General features: G+C 42.0%; 1 protein-coding gene across 3 annotated transcripts in view; it reads left to right on the plus strand.

Annotated features, from left to right (window-relative positions):
- Positions 1 to 16,513, plus strand: part of LOC115394511 (dipeptidyl aminopeptidase-like protein 6) — a 191,574-nt gene that overhangs the window by 87,604 nt on the left and 87,457 nt on the right. For all 3 annotated transcript variants that reach the window (XM_030099837.1, XM_030099838.1, XM_030099839.1), the window contains exon 2: positions 15,936 to 16,050. In XM_030099837.1, the coding sequence (XP_029955697.1) occupies positions 15,936 to 16,050 (115 nt within the window). The remainder of the gene's footprint in view (positions 1 to 15,935; positions 16,051 to 16,513) is intronic.

Consider the following 16,513-nt stretch of genomic DNA (forward strand, 5'->3'; position numbering starts at 1 on the left):
ATACACTAATCGATCTAAATATTTACAGGATAAATATTAAATGTAAATTTAAATGTCATCTCTTATCAGCTGTTTTGGAAGATGAGATTGTAATTTTGATTGACTTTGTCGAGGCACCTTTAATTTACTTTTTGTTTTATAATGTGGTATTTCTTGTAGCAAATTTAGCAGATAGTCTGGTGTTACAGTTGCTAGTTTGTACACTTCTTAATTTATTTTAAAAATGTATTGTCACAATCCATTTTTTTGTTGGTTTTTTTTAGAAAGTTGTGTATTTTTCATCGAACTTTACACCAAAAGCTAAAACTCCACAGTTTTGAAACTTTGAAACTAAAAAAAAAAACAAAACAAAAAAAAGCAAAACTAACGACTAAAAATGAAATTAAAAAACTCTGGAAACCTTGATCTGTGTGCAGTGTGCATGTTCTTCATGTCATTGGAGCAAACTACTGTTCCATAAACCCACTGCGTTAAATCGTCCTTCTGCACCATCGCTGCATGAATACAGATGAACACAGTGAAATAGAAGAGCTCCACTTTAGCCTGGCTATGTGTACCAAGCATTTATTTAGCGGTTGTCGGTGGTCCGGCATGGGGCCGGTATTGGAGAAACCATTACAGCCGGCGCTTGCAGCACACACCTGCCTCATCAGGGCCGTATTGACCGGGGAGATGCAGCTCTATACGCTGGAGTGAGCGTTGAGCACAGCAGCCTTAACCACCAATTATTAAATAAAAAAATAAATGAAAAAGAAAAACGGTACTTACAGGCTTGTGAAATCATTTATGAGGCCGCTCCTGGATGCAAAGCACGCCCCGGGAACAATGGGGGCCGTGCGGCATCGAACAACAGGTGTCCAGATGGAGGCCGAGGCGGGAGAATTATTCTCTGCACTTTGACAGGGTTGCCGTGGCGACGAGATGAGAGGCCACGCCAACAAGGCACGGCGGCTGGAGATGCCCTGTGTACACACTGCACATGTTCAGACGCCCCACAGAAAATATATTAAACCAGAGGAAAGAAATGAACGGGAAGAAGTAAAAAAAAAAAAAAAAAAATGATTTAAAGACTTCAAAAGATTCTCACATTGCTTTAATCAATAGGTAAACTATATAAATTCTCTGTTCTCTGATGAAAGTCCATTCATCCGAGTAAAAATCGCTTTTCGAGTTGAAATGACACCAGTGATGATCTGGAGTCTTCCTGACGCATTATGCTGAGGCGATGTTAACCTGAGGTTCTTCTCAGAACATCCATCAGTGTCACTTCGTCATCTTCATAATTCATGAAATCACCCGTGAATGCTCTGCTTTTTTTTTTTCAGCTTAAACACGCACAGTGAAGCCTTTGTGCATTAAAAAAAAAAAAAAAAACTTGGTATTTCTCTTGTGAAGAAAAGGTGAAACCAGGTGATGTTTTTTCCTGTTACTGTTCAGTATCTGACGTTTCTCATCATGAGAGCTCTTCAGCCAAACATTACGCCAATGAAGGAGGCTGGAAAGTCTATTCTTTCTCCACGAATGTTCATATTTTGTCGGAGGAAGTGATAAAGAAAAAAAAAAGAAGAAGAAGAAGCAGCAGGACAGAATACATTAGCCTGGGTAAACATCAACAGGAGCAGCAGCCTCTCTTTTATTAGACCCCTGTGCCTGGAAGCAGTGGCTTGTGGGGCATTTCATTTCCAGGAAGCGAGCGCGTCCGCCGGCTGCATATTGTTTCCATGACGGCAATTTATTTTGCCAGAGTGCCACGACAAGCGCGCGGCGCGGAATGAAGGCTGATAGATAAGAACAATAGGAAAGATACTTTTCAATTCGTAATGTTGCTGAGAGATGCGGCGCCGGCGTCTGGCCGCGGTGAATACCAATCACTGCAGTGGAATCCTCATGCTTCCACACTTTTTCTCTTTCTTTTGCTCTTGGTTTTTTTTTTTTTTTCCATTTATTTTGGTATTCCTCTCGACTCACCATCTCAACGACTTTCTGTTTAACTTGCAATGGTGGAAGTTTCCATGCAAAACACCGAGCAACTCACCCACATCTCACGAAGCCAGAAATAGTGTCAACTGTTCTTTTTGTTTCTGTATACATCCACCGTGTCTGCAGGGGCAGTGTGCTCTCTTGGAGGACAGACAAAACAAGTTACAGCAGAACGCAACATAAGTCAATGTAATGCTAATTCTGGTGGTAAGGTGTTAAGGGATTAAAGTGTACGGACGTTAGCATGGACAGCGTTGCTATTCTGGGTGACCACTTAAAATAAAAAACAAACATCAATTAAAATCAGTTACTATTCCTTCGTTTCCACAGAGATGGAGTTAGAGCATTTCTGAAAAGTTAAGTTTCCGGTGGCTTCGGGCACCCAAAACTCAAAACTGTCCTGTTTACATGTCATTTTCACTTGAAAACGTCATGGAAACAGGACCTGATCAAGTCTTCCTTTTGTTCCTTGTGGAGCTGCTGTCTCACTACGTCCTACTTCATGTGTTGATCTTCAGCATTAGTGTCCTGTATCTTCTAATTGAGAAGCCTAATGCACAACTTTGGACTGGAGAGAACATCCAAACTGCACACACAAAGGTATGGCTGGAAAAGGATGCTGCCTATCCATCTATCCATACATCCGTTGGTCCATCCATCCATCCATCTATCCATCCATCTATCCATCCATCCATCCATCCATCCATGTCTTTGGACTTCAACATGCTAAGTCTACAGAAAGGTGTAGTAATAAAAACTGAATTTTAACAGTGAATATAAAATGTGAACCTTGACACTGTCACACTGCTCCTACTGGAAATCTAAAGCACCAATTATAAAAGGCCAAGGACTTCTTGTTTTTATTTTTTATTTTTTATTTTTTTTTGGAATGCCCGCTAAAATCGCTGATCTATCTTGAGATGTTCATGAAGACATATTCGGGCCCATTTGCTAGAATTCCCAGACAAGACCTCGTGTTGAATCTCATTTATCCAGTAAATAGAATCCTCTTCCAATAATTCCATTACTGCCGGTGAGATATTTCTCCACATTTGGATCTTTTGTTACTCGAGCCCCTCGATGCCTGCTGACAAAGTAGCAGTACACTCTTTGTACAGCTGAGTTGACAGAAGAATTACCCGCTAATTACATAGAGAGCCAGATATTGTGCGTGTGCTCTTTGCCAATAGGAATTAAAGAGTCGTTAATGGAAAATCTCAAGGAGTTAAATTAACTATTCAGAATATCAGCTTGTGCAAACTCCTGGCTGACGGTTGATTCTTCAAAGCACGTTTAGTGTAATTTAACACTGAAAGTGTGACGGTATTGACTGCAGCCCCGCAGCTTATTTTAGAGTTTGTCACCGACGATCCATACAGATTCAATTAAAGTCAGAGGTCTGGGACTTCCGAGTGGAGTCAGCACATCGCGCGTTCGCACACAAGGGCAGAGTTTCAGATGCTTGGCTAATGATATGCTGGAACATTTCCCGGCGCTACCTTCCAATGAGCTCCCCCCCCCCCATCCTATTAAATCAGCAGTAACACACCGTTCGGCGGTTTGACCACACAACCCGTCATTTTCTAACCTACAAATCAGCGGATCCTGCTACTGGAAGTCATTTATCTGTGGTTGGAGTTGGGAGACTGAGGTAAATATTTCACTCAGAGGCATTAATGGGTGAAATTTGGCCTCCCCTGACAGATGTGTAGACGCACCCTGCGACAGGGAGAAGTGATGAAACGAGGGGAAACTCCGTGTTCTTTATTGTTCTCGTTTCCTAAAGACGTCGTATGAGTTGAGGCTTTCAAACAGACATGCATTATACATGAGAGGCAAGCGGCGGACACCTTTCCCCCCCCCTCACACTTCACTTGTTTAGCTGCGTCATGATGTCTTCGCCGTGCAGAAGGAGCTATGGCTATAGGGATAAATACCAATTCATTCTTACTGTTTCCATAGTGACCGGGGAAATAAAACCGAATCGATGTGAATAATTGCTTCTGCAGAATGTGCCCTTGCATATTAAGAAGAACTTTTGTCTGCAGCTGCAATAGAAATGATACTTAATATGATCTGGTGGCATTGGGGAAGTTACTGAAAATTTGAATTTAGTTTCAAGCTACTGATCAGTGTACTTTGTATATGTCAGATTATTTTTTGGTTGCTGTTTTCATCCTACCTCTGCTTTACACATCGATCTTACATGAGCTCGAAATGTGAATAAAATGTATGATTAGCATTTTCTTTACTTTGAAAACAACTGGAGTAATTCCATGTGTTGCTTTCAATTGTTACAACTCCCATAGTTGGACAAAGATGCTCCTTTATTTTGATTTTTTTTTTTTCAAAGCTTTAACAACACAGCAGGAGCAGCTTGGTGTCTTACAGGTTAATTTCATGTTATGCTGATGATGCATCACTGTGCTGTATTAGCCGGTAATGCTCATGGTAAATTTTGTGTCGCATTCAGCAGAAAAACTGTAACTTGTAAGATTTCTTACTCATCATAAAACATGTTTCACTTCATACGTGATTGCAGTTATAACTAATATCAAAGTGAAATGTAGAATTTTTGCAAGATTGACTATAAAATAGCTCTGATTTATTTACCTGAGGGTTGGAAGGTGCGCTACACTTAAACTTTCATATTTCAAACATTATATGGTGTAAAGGAAATGACTAAAAACAGCCAAGTCAGCAAACTATTCTAAGTTCAAAGGTCAAAACGTCTGCATCCTCTATTTAAATGTTCTTTTATTAATTGTGAGTCATCCCTTTAGCAATACTCAATAAAATCACTGCAATTCTGGAATATAAGTTGCACATTTTATGTTATTGTCACCTGTTCTCATGCGCATTTTATTAAAAAGTGACTTGCATGTCACTTATATACCAAACCATACTTTGTGGGACCACTAGATGTCACTGTTTGACAACAGAATGCTGCTTCAATTAGAAATACTTGACTTACTGCATGTTTTTTTTTTTCTCTCGCTTTGTTTTTTTTAGACTAATAGTCTAAACAATATGGTGATATTGTTTAACCTCCCTGATAATTTTTCATGCTTTGATGCATGTTCCAGCGTTCCTCCAGGTCTGTTGCCACGTTGCTGTAGCGGATGTGTGTGACGTGCACAGTGTTGTTTTCCGTGTGTCTCATGTTATTCTACAGAGGCGTGATTTAGTTGGCGCTCTGTGGGTAGAGGAGAGGTCAGCTGGGGGCGGCACCCTCGCTGCATCACTCTAATGGACTGGAAGAGATTCACTCGCAAATCAAACAAACCAGGCAGAAGAAGCCGGAGAACAACACACACACACACACACACACACACACACTAGCCAGTTTAAATTAGCTCTCCCGCCATGACGGCGTGTTTATTTACAGCTCCGCCACCGCGGCTACAGTGAGAATGTCTAACTGCGTTGGGATGTAATCACACAGCTCACATGTTCTCTGACCTGTGAAACTTGAGAGCTGCGGCTTCTGAATTCCTTTTCATTCAAAGATAAAGTCCGACGGAGAAGAGCGTGCGAAAGAAATCCATCTGTGCTTAAAACCACTTAAACAATAGGAAGGGATTTGAACTCCAGATTAATCTGCTCGCATTTTTCTGCCGAAAGGAAGTCTGTTTGAGGAGGATGAAAGAAGCAAGGATCCCAAATCCTTCTGTTTGAGGTTCAAATCACATCTCCCCTCTGTAGAAGTGGGTTGAGACGACACCTTCATGAGGAGAAGGTGAAAGCCGGGTGAGGCTGTAATTAAAGCTGGCATCATGAAAACAGCGAGAAGTCTCCAACAATGCAGGTTTTCATCAAACGTAATCATCACAACATCTCCTTTAAAGAAATAATCATCCACCATCGTATTCATGTTACTGGGCACAACCATATATTCCACTTGCGCTCCCCATTCACAGCATGTGATCGCTTTAATTATGTCTATCCATGTGCTCTATTCTCAATTCTTCTCAATGTCCTGACTTTAATCTCCATCATTTGCAGCCCAGAGTAGAGACACATAATTGTGTTTCAGCTTCTTTGTCTTCTGTCTTTTTTTTTAGTTAATCAATCTGAAACAGTCCTCCGTCGACCCTTCAGTCACTTCGCTGAGAGCCTCAAGCTGCTTCCTCATCGGCCTTTAAGTAAAAGCTGAACGATAAACATGTCCCAGCACTTCGTCTTTTGTGACTCACTGTATCAGACGCTCAACCTCGACACGGCGCCCTCATTATTTTGCAGTTTGCACATTGTTGTCGGGGGGCGGCGGGAATCCAGGGTTGAAGGTGTGATCCCGTCGTTTCTGCCGCACTGTGTCCGTTAATCCCTCCCATCCTGATTTCAAATGCATGCTTTTAATCACAGCAACATCTGGCTGCCAAGCAGAGTTTGACAATATCAAAGACAGCATTATTTGTTTAGTTTTTTTAAACATACATCCTGCAATCTTTATAGGAGAGTTTTTGTTTGTGGACATTTCACTGTATTTTGCAGCAGAAGTTATCATTCAAATGAACTTTATGTTGAGATTGTACTCCTTTGCAGCAGTCATTGCTTGTTTTATTGAAAATATAGACATTTTCATCACCAATACTTTACACCTCAACAAAGAAAACTTTAAAAATGCATATCTAAAGATTATTGTGGCACTATACTAATCTGGCTCACTCAAGATGAATTTCAGCTGTATGTTCCCCCTGAACTGAAACGCATTTCCTTGAGCATGTTCCATCGATAATGCTAGAGAAGATCACTTTGTTCACAAAGGGAACCTATGTAACCCACACAAGCTTCATAGGTTGAACTTGTGAAGCAGCAAAAGCTTTCATCTTTGACTCACCATCTCATTATATTTTCCATGTAGTCTTCATTAATGGTCTTACGTACGTTCCGTTTTCATTCTCCATTTTGCTTGAGTGCCGTTCCCCCAGTACCAGAGCAGACACGTTTGAGTTCCATAGCCTAATGGGCGCATTGTTGGAGCATAAGAAAAAAAAAAAAAACGACAAAGAAGACACCAGCATTTCAGCATCAGCCTTCTTTATGTTCACATAAATTACAGTTCAATCAGTGAAGCTTTATTCAGAGAGCACTTTTCACAAAGTGTTAAAATGAGCATCAGGGCACAACTGGGTTCAAAAGATCTGGATGCCGTCATGCAGCTGCTGGTCTTGGTCCCTCTGTTCATCTTCTACGCCCTTTTTTTTAATCCCAACTTTCTGTCACAGGCAGCTGACACTAATCAAAGCTTCCACTTGACGTATAGAGACTCCCACATCGAGGCTTTTGTCCAGTCTTCCTGTCACCAACTAACCGAACTAACATGTCTTAACAGAGCCTTGAGACAGCCCATCAATACAGACTCAGACAGGCTCATGCAGGAGTCAAATCAGGAGCGTCTTTTAGAGTGGAAATAGTATTTGAACCTCGTCTGTCTTTTTGATTTGGTATTTCTGTTCATGTTGAGTCTGGTGACTTTAGTTTCTACCTAAAACATGTTTGTCTTTTTTAAAGTCCATCTACACATTTCACAAAGGTTTTTTTATTTTTTTCCAGAAAGATTTCACGCTTACACATCAATGTTTATTTATGCAGTGAACCTAAAAAGGGTCGTAGATGAGACAGTCCTTTACCTTAGATTGACATCGTGTGGTTCATGTCTCATGATGTTTTGGAGAAAGTCGTGTTGATCGCTGAAGTGGATTCATGCCAGATCGAGACCAGCCTGTTAATGATTTTAATGAAACTGCCTGAACGTCAGCGGTTCTTGTGCTCAGAGCTGGAAAACACTTGAGATTTTCAGCCTTTTATTAAGGTTCTCTTTACAAATAAACGAGTGTTGAAGAACCATGAAGGTGCTCTCAAAAAAAACAAAAAAAAAAAAACAGGAGTGTTTGGGAAGAGCTTTCAGTTGATTTGAATCGAAGTTTTAGTGAAAAGAAAATTCTTTGATCATTTTCTTGAATGGTCTAATAATTCATGTTGTGCATAACTTTTTTTTGTGTGTGTGTGTTTTTTAAGGCTGTTTTTTTTTTTGTGTGTGTACAAATCAGATATTGGAGAAGTGGTCCGTACCTCTTCCTCCAGGGGAAAAAAAAAAAAAAAAAGAATAGGTGTTTGGCTTTGGTTGAAGTTGTGTTCTTGGAGAAGCATTGACATTTTGTGTCGGTTTACACTCTCTGGGCTAAATCATCACTGATGATGTGTGAGCGTGCTCTGCAAGTTTTACCATGACAGTTACGGAGTGGTACAACATGCCAGTTTCTTGTTTTCATTCCAGTTTTGACCTGAATCTATCCACAGCCTACTGCGCTTTTTCTTCTCCCCCTCTGTCATGTTTCGGTCACGCTTCAGGCTCTCCTGTCAGTAAATCCTCCGATGTTTTTACTTATTTACCTTTTTCCCCGCGAGCTCTGACGTCCGTGCCTGTGCTGCCGGTTCCACGCCTCGGCTGCACTGCAAAAATTGCATAAACTCAAAATCTCAAGTTCATTCAGTCAAAATGTCTCGTTTCACTTCATTTACTATAATTTCAAGCCAGATTTCTTGATTTTGAATTCTTATCCAGGTCTCTTTTTCAGTAAATCATACTCGCTGCACGGACAGATCACTAGTTTTAAGAGTCATTTTCTTGAATTTAGTGTTGGTATCTTGTATTTTTTATTTTTTTTGCAGCGTATCCCCGTCTTTCTCCTGCCAGTCACATGCAGTCGCCCCACTATTACTTCTAACGCAGAAGGTCTGGCTAATTGCTCCAATCATTTATTGTAATTACAGATCAGAGGGGCATGATTGGGAAGGTTAGGCAAGGTTTCCTGCCTTTGTGTGTGTGTTTGTGTGTGTGTGTGTGTGTGTGTGTGTGTGTGTGTGTGTGTGCGCGCACCCTTACCCCGACTGAATAAGTGATTACCATTTTCCCCTCCTGGCCCAGGAATCGCAAATGAGCGGCATAAATTCTCGCCGCTGCTCGGATTGACTCCGTCCCGTGCCTTGCCGTTATTAGTATGCGTCACGCCCGGCGAGTTCCGGTTCGATTCCGGGTTGTAGCTCGATCTGACGGTTGGCTTTGCAAAGACTTATTTTTTTCCGTATTGCTTCCATTGTCAGTGCGTTCCCATCAGTATCCTGATCTATACTCAGACGCTGTTTGACTCATTAGTCACAGGAACAGCAGTTTCAGCTGCTACCGCCTGGCAGATTTGGTTCCAGTGTGTGTGTGTCTGTGTGTATATGTGTGTGTATGTGTGTGTGTTTTCACTTTCTTTAAACACTTTGGGGTCACCCTTACAAGAGTTCTTTACAATCACGAGTGATACTTCAAAAAAGAGCAATCAGGGTCGTAAACAGAGCGGCTTGTCGGGATCACACACATTCACTGTTTCTGCAGTCGAGAGTGTTAAAGTTCCAGGATCAAACAGTACAAATCATTTTTAAAGCAAAGAATAATCAACTGCCAGGAAATATTCAGGGCATTTTCAAGCCAAGAGAAGGAAATTATAATTTACCGGGATTGTTTTATTTTGAACTTCAAGGAAAAGTTTCTGTGTTTCCGTATATGGGGTGAAACTGTGGAACCGTCTGAATGATGAGTTGAAACGATTTCTAAATATTGAACAGATTAAAAAAAAAGCGATGAAGAGATGACATTTAAAAGATACAACTATACAACCACATAAATATCAAAGAAAGCTTGTGTTCCTTTTCCTTATTTCCTTGTTTATCTATGCATTTACTTTTTACTTAGTTGTTTTCTGTATTAATATTATTTCATTATATTTGTTTCATTATGCTATTGGTTGTTTCTGTTATGCTGTGATTATTGCTGCTAATCATTAAAAGTCTTTGTAGGCAGACATTTTAAGTTGATTACTCAGATGGGACTAGATAGGTTTCCACTTCCTCTCACTCCATTTTTTTTTAACATGAAAAAAAAGACAAACTTACTTAGATTCTCTTGTTGCTGTTTTGTTATACAATGTTTTGAGTTTATTTCTTTAGCTTACAGCCTGGTTCTATGTTTAAATGTTATTCGTGTTAAAAAAAAAAAAAAAAAAAAAAAAAAACTCCTCCAAACTTCTCTGCCTCCTGCTTCTTCCAGACGGCCGCGGATCTGCAAACACAGACTGTCTGAATCTGACTGCCGGAGTCTAAAGGGCACTAATTCTGATGAAGCTTTCCTCCCACCACACTCAGAAGAGGTTGAGGGAATTTGAATTTCAGCTATTTTTTTTTCCCTCCTCCTGGAAATGAGTTCTCGAGTGGTCGAAGACACACCGAGACATTTGATACTTCTCCCGGCCGCTGCGCCGAGTCTTCTGCAACAGATAGCAGAATTGCACGGGACCTTTTTACCTTGACTAAATCTCTTTTCCTACACAGCGTGAATCATGTGGGAGTCGTTCCACTTTGGTTCGCGGTGCCCTGCAGTCTGGATTTCTCAAAATACACACACACGCTCAGATAAGGCTGTTGGAATTGAGATGCAGTGATGGAATCCCAGCCGGGCTTTAGATTGTGTTGTTTACAGTGAGACGTCATTTGCATAAAGCACATAATGAACTGTTATTGCTCAGCAATGCAGGAGGATTTTGTCGTTTCTTCTTAGTGTGCGTCGTGCAGATTGAGCACTGGGTCGTGTTGGCATTCCGTCCCATCATTGTGTGTGACTGGCTGTGCTCTATAAAGGCATTTTTACTTTATTTATTTGTTTTTTTGTCAGTGTTTTCATTTTGTAAGTCCCACTCAGTCGCAACAATTAGCAGTGAGATTCAGGCCACGATCATGAAATCTCACAGTTTTAGTTCTGCAGGAAAAAAAAAAATAGGTTCAATTCACTTCAGCTTTATTTATACAGCGCCAATTACAGCATAGTCATTTCTAGACACTTTCACAGAGAAAACCCAATAGATCCACATGAGCAACCATAGGCGACTGAGGAAAGGAAAAACCTTTGCAGAACCAGGCTCAGAGGTGACGGCTTTCTGCTAGAAAGCGCAGAATTTTACAGCGAGCGCCTTCCTGAGCGCACCGAGCACGCAGAACTTTCCAGCCACGGCGTACCGTTGGGTAAAATACACTGCAATCAGAGGAATACGCTTGCACGATTAATGGCAGAGATTTGACGCCGTGGATTGGATGTAAATAAGTTAGATAGTGTTAGTTAGATAGAGTTAGATAATGTAAAGCAAACATGATAAATAGCAGCATATTATGATGACATCCCAGAGACTTCTATGTTTACATTTGCTGACAAAATAATAATTTACATTGGAAGTTTGTGGTGAAAACAAATGAGTTTTTCAAAAGTTCCTCATGAGTCATCAATCATTTTTACTGGTATTTTTTTTTTCTTATTTTAATCTCTTAGAAACAGTTTCCTTTCATTATTATTAGTGTGCTGCATGTACACAGTTACTCTACACATTAAATCTAAGCCAGTGCCCAATGTATCGTTTCTTGTTGCTGGAATTCGACCAATCAGCTTGCGGGCTGCTTCCTGTGTGTAACGGTCATCACTGTGCAGATTCCTGATTGCTTTTTATTTGCAAGCTAATAATGTCCTGTTTTTTTTTTCTCTCTCTCTCTCTCCCTTTCTTTTCAATTAAGGTGAAAGCGGGGTCGCTAAAAGGTTTACCTCTTAGCTCGAGTCATTCAGCTTCATTAAAGCCTCGGTGTGTATTCATTAACGGCGCAGCCACAGGTCCCCGAAGCACACACACTCTTTTTATCCTCCATAAACTAATTAAGAACTTATTAATCCTCAGCAGCAGTTTGGGCTTTGGACCCCCTCTGCAGAGTCCCTCTTGGTTGTTTTTTTTTTTGTTTTGTTTTGTTTTGTTTTGTGGGTGCTGGTTTGTCAGTGTGCCAGTTGTTCATTCAGGCCTGTTTGGTAATAAAAGTCACACACTGAGCCAATTATATATGTTTATCTGTGGACTGTGTTTGGTTAAAGTGCCTCTGATTCACCACCATCTTGCTCTGGCTCATGCAGAATGAAAAATTCTGATTATATAATAATTACTGTTATTGCTTTAGACTTTTGTTGTGTTAAATTTCCGCTTTTTCATCCACTTTGTTTAATTGTCTGCACCACCTACAGACCATATATCCAGACCTTCGCCTAACGCCGGGTGGAATTACCTCCCTGCTCTGCTAGCTGACATTGGATAGGGTGATATCGAATCCATCTCCAGCTCATACACACTCACAAAGTGGTTTAAATGTACTGAGACGATGGAAAATCAACTTAATGTCTCTGTGATCTCAAACCAAGCTCGACATTAATATCTTAGTGGAGGCAGAATAGGGGGCGCATTACCAAAAATGTATTTTTGAAGCATCAGCAGACTGAAACGTGTATGTAATAGAAAGTTATTACAACATCAAAATGTGAAATAAATACATTAAGAGAGAAAAAAGACTGGACTGCTATAAAATCTGTTTTCTTGCGTTTTCCGTTCATGTTCTGCAGATTTATAAAGACAGGATTTTTAATATAGAAGAAATGTACAATTAATCCGTGAAAATTGTGTGAAAAATCAACTGAAAAATCAAGAAATAACAAACAAATCTCAAAACAAAAACACAATATTTGCATTTGCATTTATTCCAAATCCACTGTCATTACAAACCTATTATTAGTTCTCTTCATAATCGTACGTGAGTGAGTGAATTTACCAAACCGTATGCGTTCCAGTTGTTTTTTATGCGAGTGGAAACTCTCACTGAAAGGTTGGCGATGCGATCTAAACGATCCTTCACAGCAGTATAGATAATATAAAACCCAGCAGACCTCCAAAAAGGCATTGGTTACAAATCATTTATTTCATTGAGCTCTGAAAGACAGCAGGCAGAGAGAGCACAATCGCTTGTTATTGAATTACTGTGAAATAAAAAAAAAACATGTCATTCAGACGTGCTGAAAGCTGCAGGATACTGCTGCTACTTGTCTTTATTTAAAATGAAAGTTTTGAATAGAGAGGTGTCAGTAGAGTGTATGGAGCACATGGAGGAGAATGTAGTTTAGAAATCCAGTTCCCGCTAGGGGTGTCAACGTCTATACATGTAAACGGTTACACGGATACCAAATCATAACCATTAAGAAAAATCAATAACCGTCATTTTCCTCCTCCTCATTCTGTTTTCACCAATATATGTAATGTTTTTTGGGTGATTATGTTGCCTGAAAGTTTCAGATCAGCATCAGCGCTACCGCTAGTGAGCGAGCGCTGCTCGCTCTTTTTTGCTCCCGCTAGCAGTTCACATGCTAGCATGAGAGACTTTATCTACAACAAATTGAAGAAATGTGACAAAACACTCCGTGAACATATCAGAAACTTAACAGGTGAAACAGCGGCCCTCGACATGCAGCCGGTGTCGATGGTTGATGATGGAATAAGCATTTTTGTCTGATAACTACTGGAATGGCTTTGATTTAATGGGATTATGAGGTGCTGTATTTCAATGGAGACAGAGCCCTCTAGTGGTTATATAGCACGACTGCGATAGAAAAAGAGCACAAATCTCTGACGTCACGTGTAACCGGTTACACGTCGGTTACAAGTCCTGGTTACACGTGTAGAAAAATTGTAAACGTTGACACCCCTAGTTCCCATGTTGAGATCCAGTTCGGAACTTCAAATTAAAGCTAGGGTTGGCGATCTGAATGAGATACATTTTTTTAAATACTGGTTAAAATGATCTTTATGACCCAATGGGAAGCAATTCATAGCGTGTTCTTAAAGTAGTTTGGAAAATATCCGCTATCTACAGCAGGAGTAAAACGGGAAAAACAGCAACCAATAGTCTTGACAGGACACCTTTTTTTAAACCAATCAAATCCCTTCGCCGTTCGACTTGCCCCTTGCGCGTACATGTCAATGGCGTGCACTGACCCTGGTTCAGTGCGCGCGTAGAAGGACGGAGCGTCGTTGCAGAATGGCGGAGAAGAATGTTTTGGGGGTTTACTTACCGGTGAGTGCGCCATAACTTGGTGTAGTGCAAATAAAGAAAAACGAAGAAACGAAGCGCTGAGGACAGGTTACGCCAGGAACGCACTGGACACGGAAGCGACGCACGCGCCACGAACGTCTCCGCGTCTCCGCTCCCAACGGGAGCTCCTCCAATGGGATGGGAGCTGGGCGGAGCCTTGGGGAGATGCTACATTCGTGCTTCATGCTAGTTTTCCAAGATCGCCAACCCTAGCTTTAAAGCCTCATATAGATGGTTTTTATCTGTTGCGTTTTGCAGCTATAAACTCTCAAATGATCCTATTTGTCTTGTGACTTGGCTCCTCTAATATAGAGAGCAATCTGTTAAATGCCTTCAAGAAGCAGTTGTTCCAAAGAGGGGAGCCTGTCGCCTTTGTTGGACACGTAAAGAGCCGTGGAGCTGCTGTCTCTCCTCCTCCCTGAGGCAGCTGCACCATCAGCAACATCTTGGCAGGCGAGCAAATACTTTTGGCAGTATACTCTATTTTGAGATAAAATACAACAGATAGTGCATTTACTGGATGTTTTCACAATGGCTGGACGTGTAAGAGGGTCACTCCAAGAAGCTATTTTCAGGCTTGTAGTAGAAATCAGCGGGACGTTGTTGACAGAAGTGAAAGTGGACTAACTTCAGCTTCCGATGTGAAGTTTGGAGGACGTCCAAACTAATCTGTAGCTGCTGACTGGACCGTCTCGAGCGGCTGCTGTAATGTAGCGGGTAAATCTCGCACTCATTTGATTTTTCGCTGAACGTGGCCACCTGCTGCACATCCCCGCATGTCAAATGTATTTGGTATTATTCACACATATTATTGGATCGGGGCCGGGACGCCGCTCCTGTTGTTCCCACTTCATTTCCCCACTTCCACGCCAGTCACATTCACTCTCCGGATTTCGCTTTTCATTCACGAACGATATTAAACTTCAGTAAAGTTGATTTGTTCCCCGGATTTTGCTGGATGGATTTGAAGTTTGGAAAAAAAAAAAAAAAAGAGAAAAAAGCTTTGAGGTTGCTCATAACTCAGAGTCATTTCTCCGACGCCGTGGCTTCTCGCCAGGTGTGCGATTCGCTGACGCGTCCTGGGCTCCATTTTTATCTGTCACATTCGTTTTGCGCGTGATGGCCGCTGATGCTCGGCTCATTAGGAATTCTCCCCCTCCTCCTCCTCCTCCTCTTCCTGCTGCTGCTGCTGGTATGAGAAGCATGAGGCTGCGACTCTGACTCACGTTCGTCCTTGACTGTTGACACACACACACGCACACACGCACACACACTCCTTGTCTTTATTTTCCATGAGTCTGCCATTTGTTCCCTCTCTGATTCTTTTTCTTCCTCTCACGCTTCCTCGTCCCTGTCTCGTGAAACCACTGATCCATTGATCGGATGACACAGTCTGGACTCAGTGGGCGCAAACAGTTTCTAAATGGGCATCAGTCAAAACAGCTGATCCCTTGATGGAATGAGACAGCCTGGACCCAGTGGGTGCGAGCGGTTTCCTTTACCCCGGGCTCCGACCGTGTGGAACCAGCTCCCAGTTCTGCTCCACTTCTCTCCTTTCCGTCTTGCAGTGTTTAATAACTACGTGTCGCTGACCATTGTTTCTCTTGTCGTCTTGTACTCTCTGTTGATGCAAGAAATGTATCTGTCCGTCCTATCTCTCTCTCTCGCTCTGTCTCTATCTCCTCACCCCAACCGGAAACGCAGAAACCCTCCATCTCTCAGCCTGGTTCTGCAAAGGTTTCGTCCTCCTTTTAAAAGGGAATTTTTTGCCGATGCTTGCTCATGTGGATTTGTTGGGTTTTCTCTGTAATAGTGTGTAGAAATGACTATGCTGTAATTGGCGCTATATAAATAAAGCTGAATTGAAACCTCTGAATGTGATCTTCACGCAGTGAATCATCCTCTGATTTGTCTGTTTTTCACTGACCGTCCTCCTCTCCTCTCCTCTCTCCCCGGCTGTGCAGGAGCTGGTGGGCAGCAACCCTCCGCAGAGGAACTGGAAGGGAATAGCGATCGCCCTCCTTGTCATTCTGGTCATCTGCTCGCTGATTGTCACCTCCGTCATCCTGTTGACACCAGGTACACGGGAGGGGAGGGGCCGCCGTGCTGCACACGCTACTGCACCCACCACACACACACACACACACACACACACACACACACACACACACACACGGGCTCTGTTTACACAGCCATTATCATGCACGGACATGCCCATTAGGTTTCGCAATCAATCTGGACGCAAACGGAGAAAGCGTCTGCGTTTCCGTCCCCGCGTGTGGTCCGGGCTCCCGTGCGGCGTCCTCAGTGTCACCCGCGGTAATGTCTCAGTTAACGGCGGCACGGGCGCCAGCGCCGTAACGGCCACGTTCAGTGAAGGTCAGGAAACCTCATTGAAGTGGGCTTACGCCACACTGCCTGCTTCATAAACACACTCCCCGTGTGTCTCCTTCACTTAGTCTTTCTTCACACACACACACGCACACACAAAGACACACACATTTCGGACTTCCCTCAGTTATTTTAAGTCATCAGACTCTTT

Source organism: Salarias fasciatus, chromosome 9 (genome assembly GCF_902148845.1).
Source record: "Salarias fasciatus chromosome 9, fSalaFa1.1, whole genome shotgun sequence".
Taxonomy (NCBI): Eukaryota; Metazoa; Chordata; class Actinopteri; order Blenniiformes; family Blenniidae; genus Salarias; species Salarias fasciatus.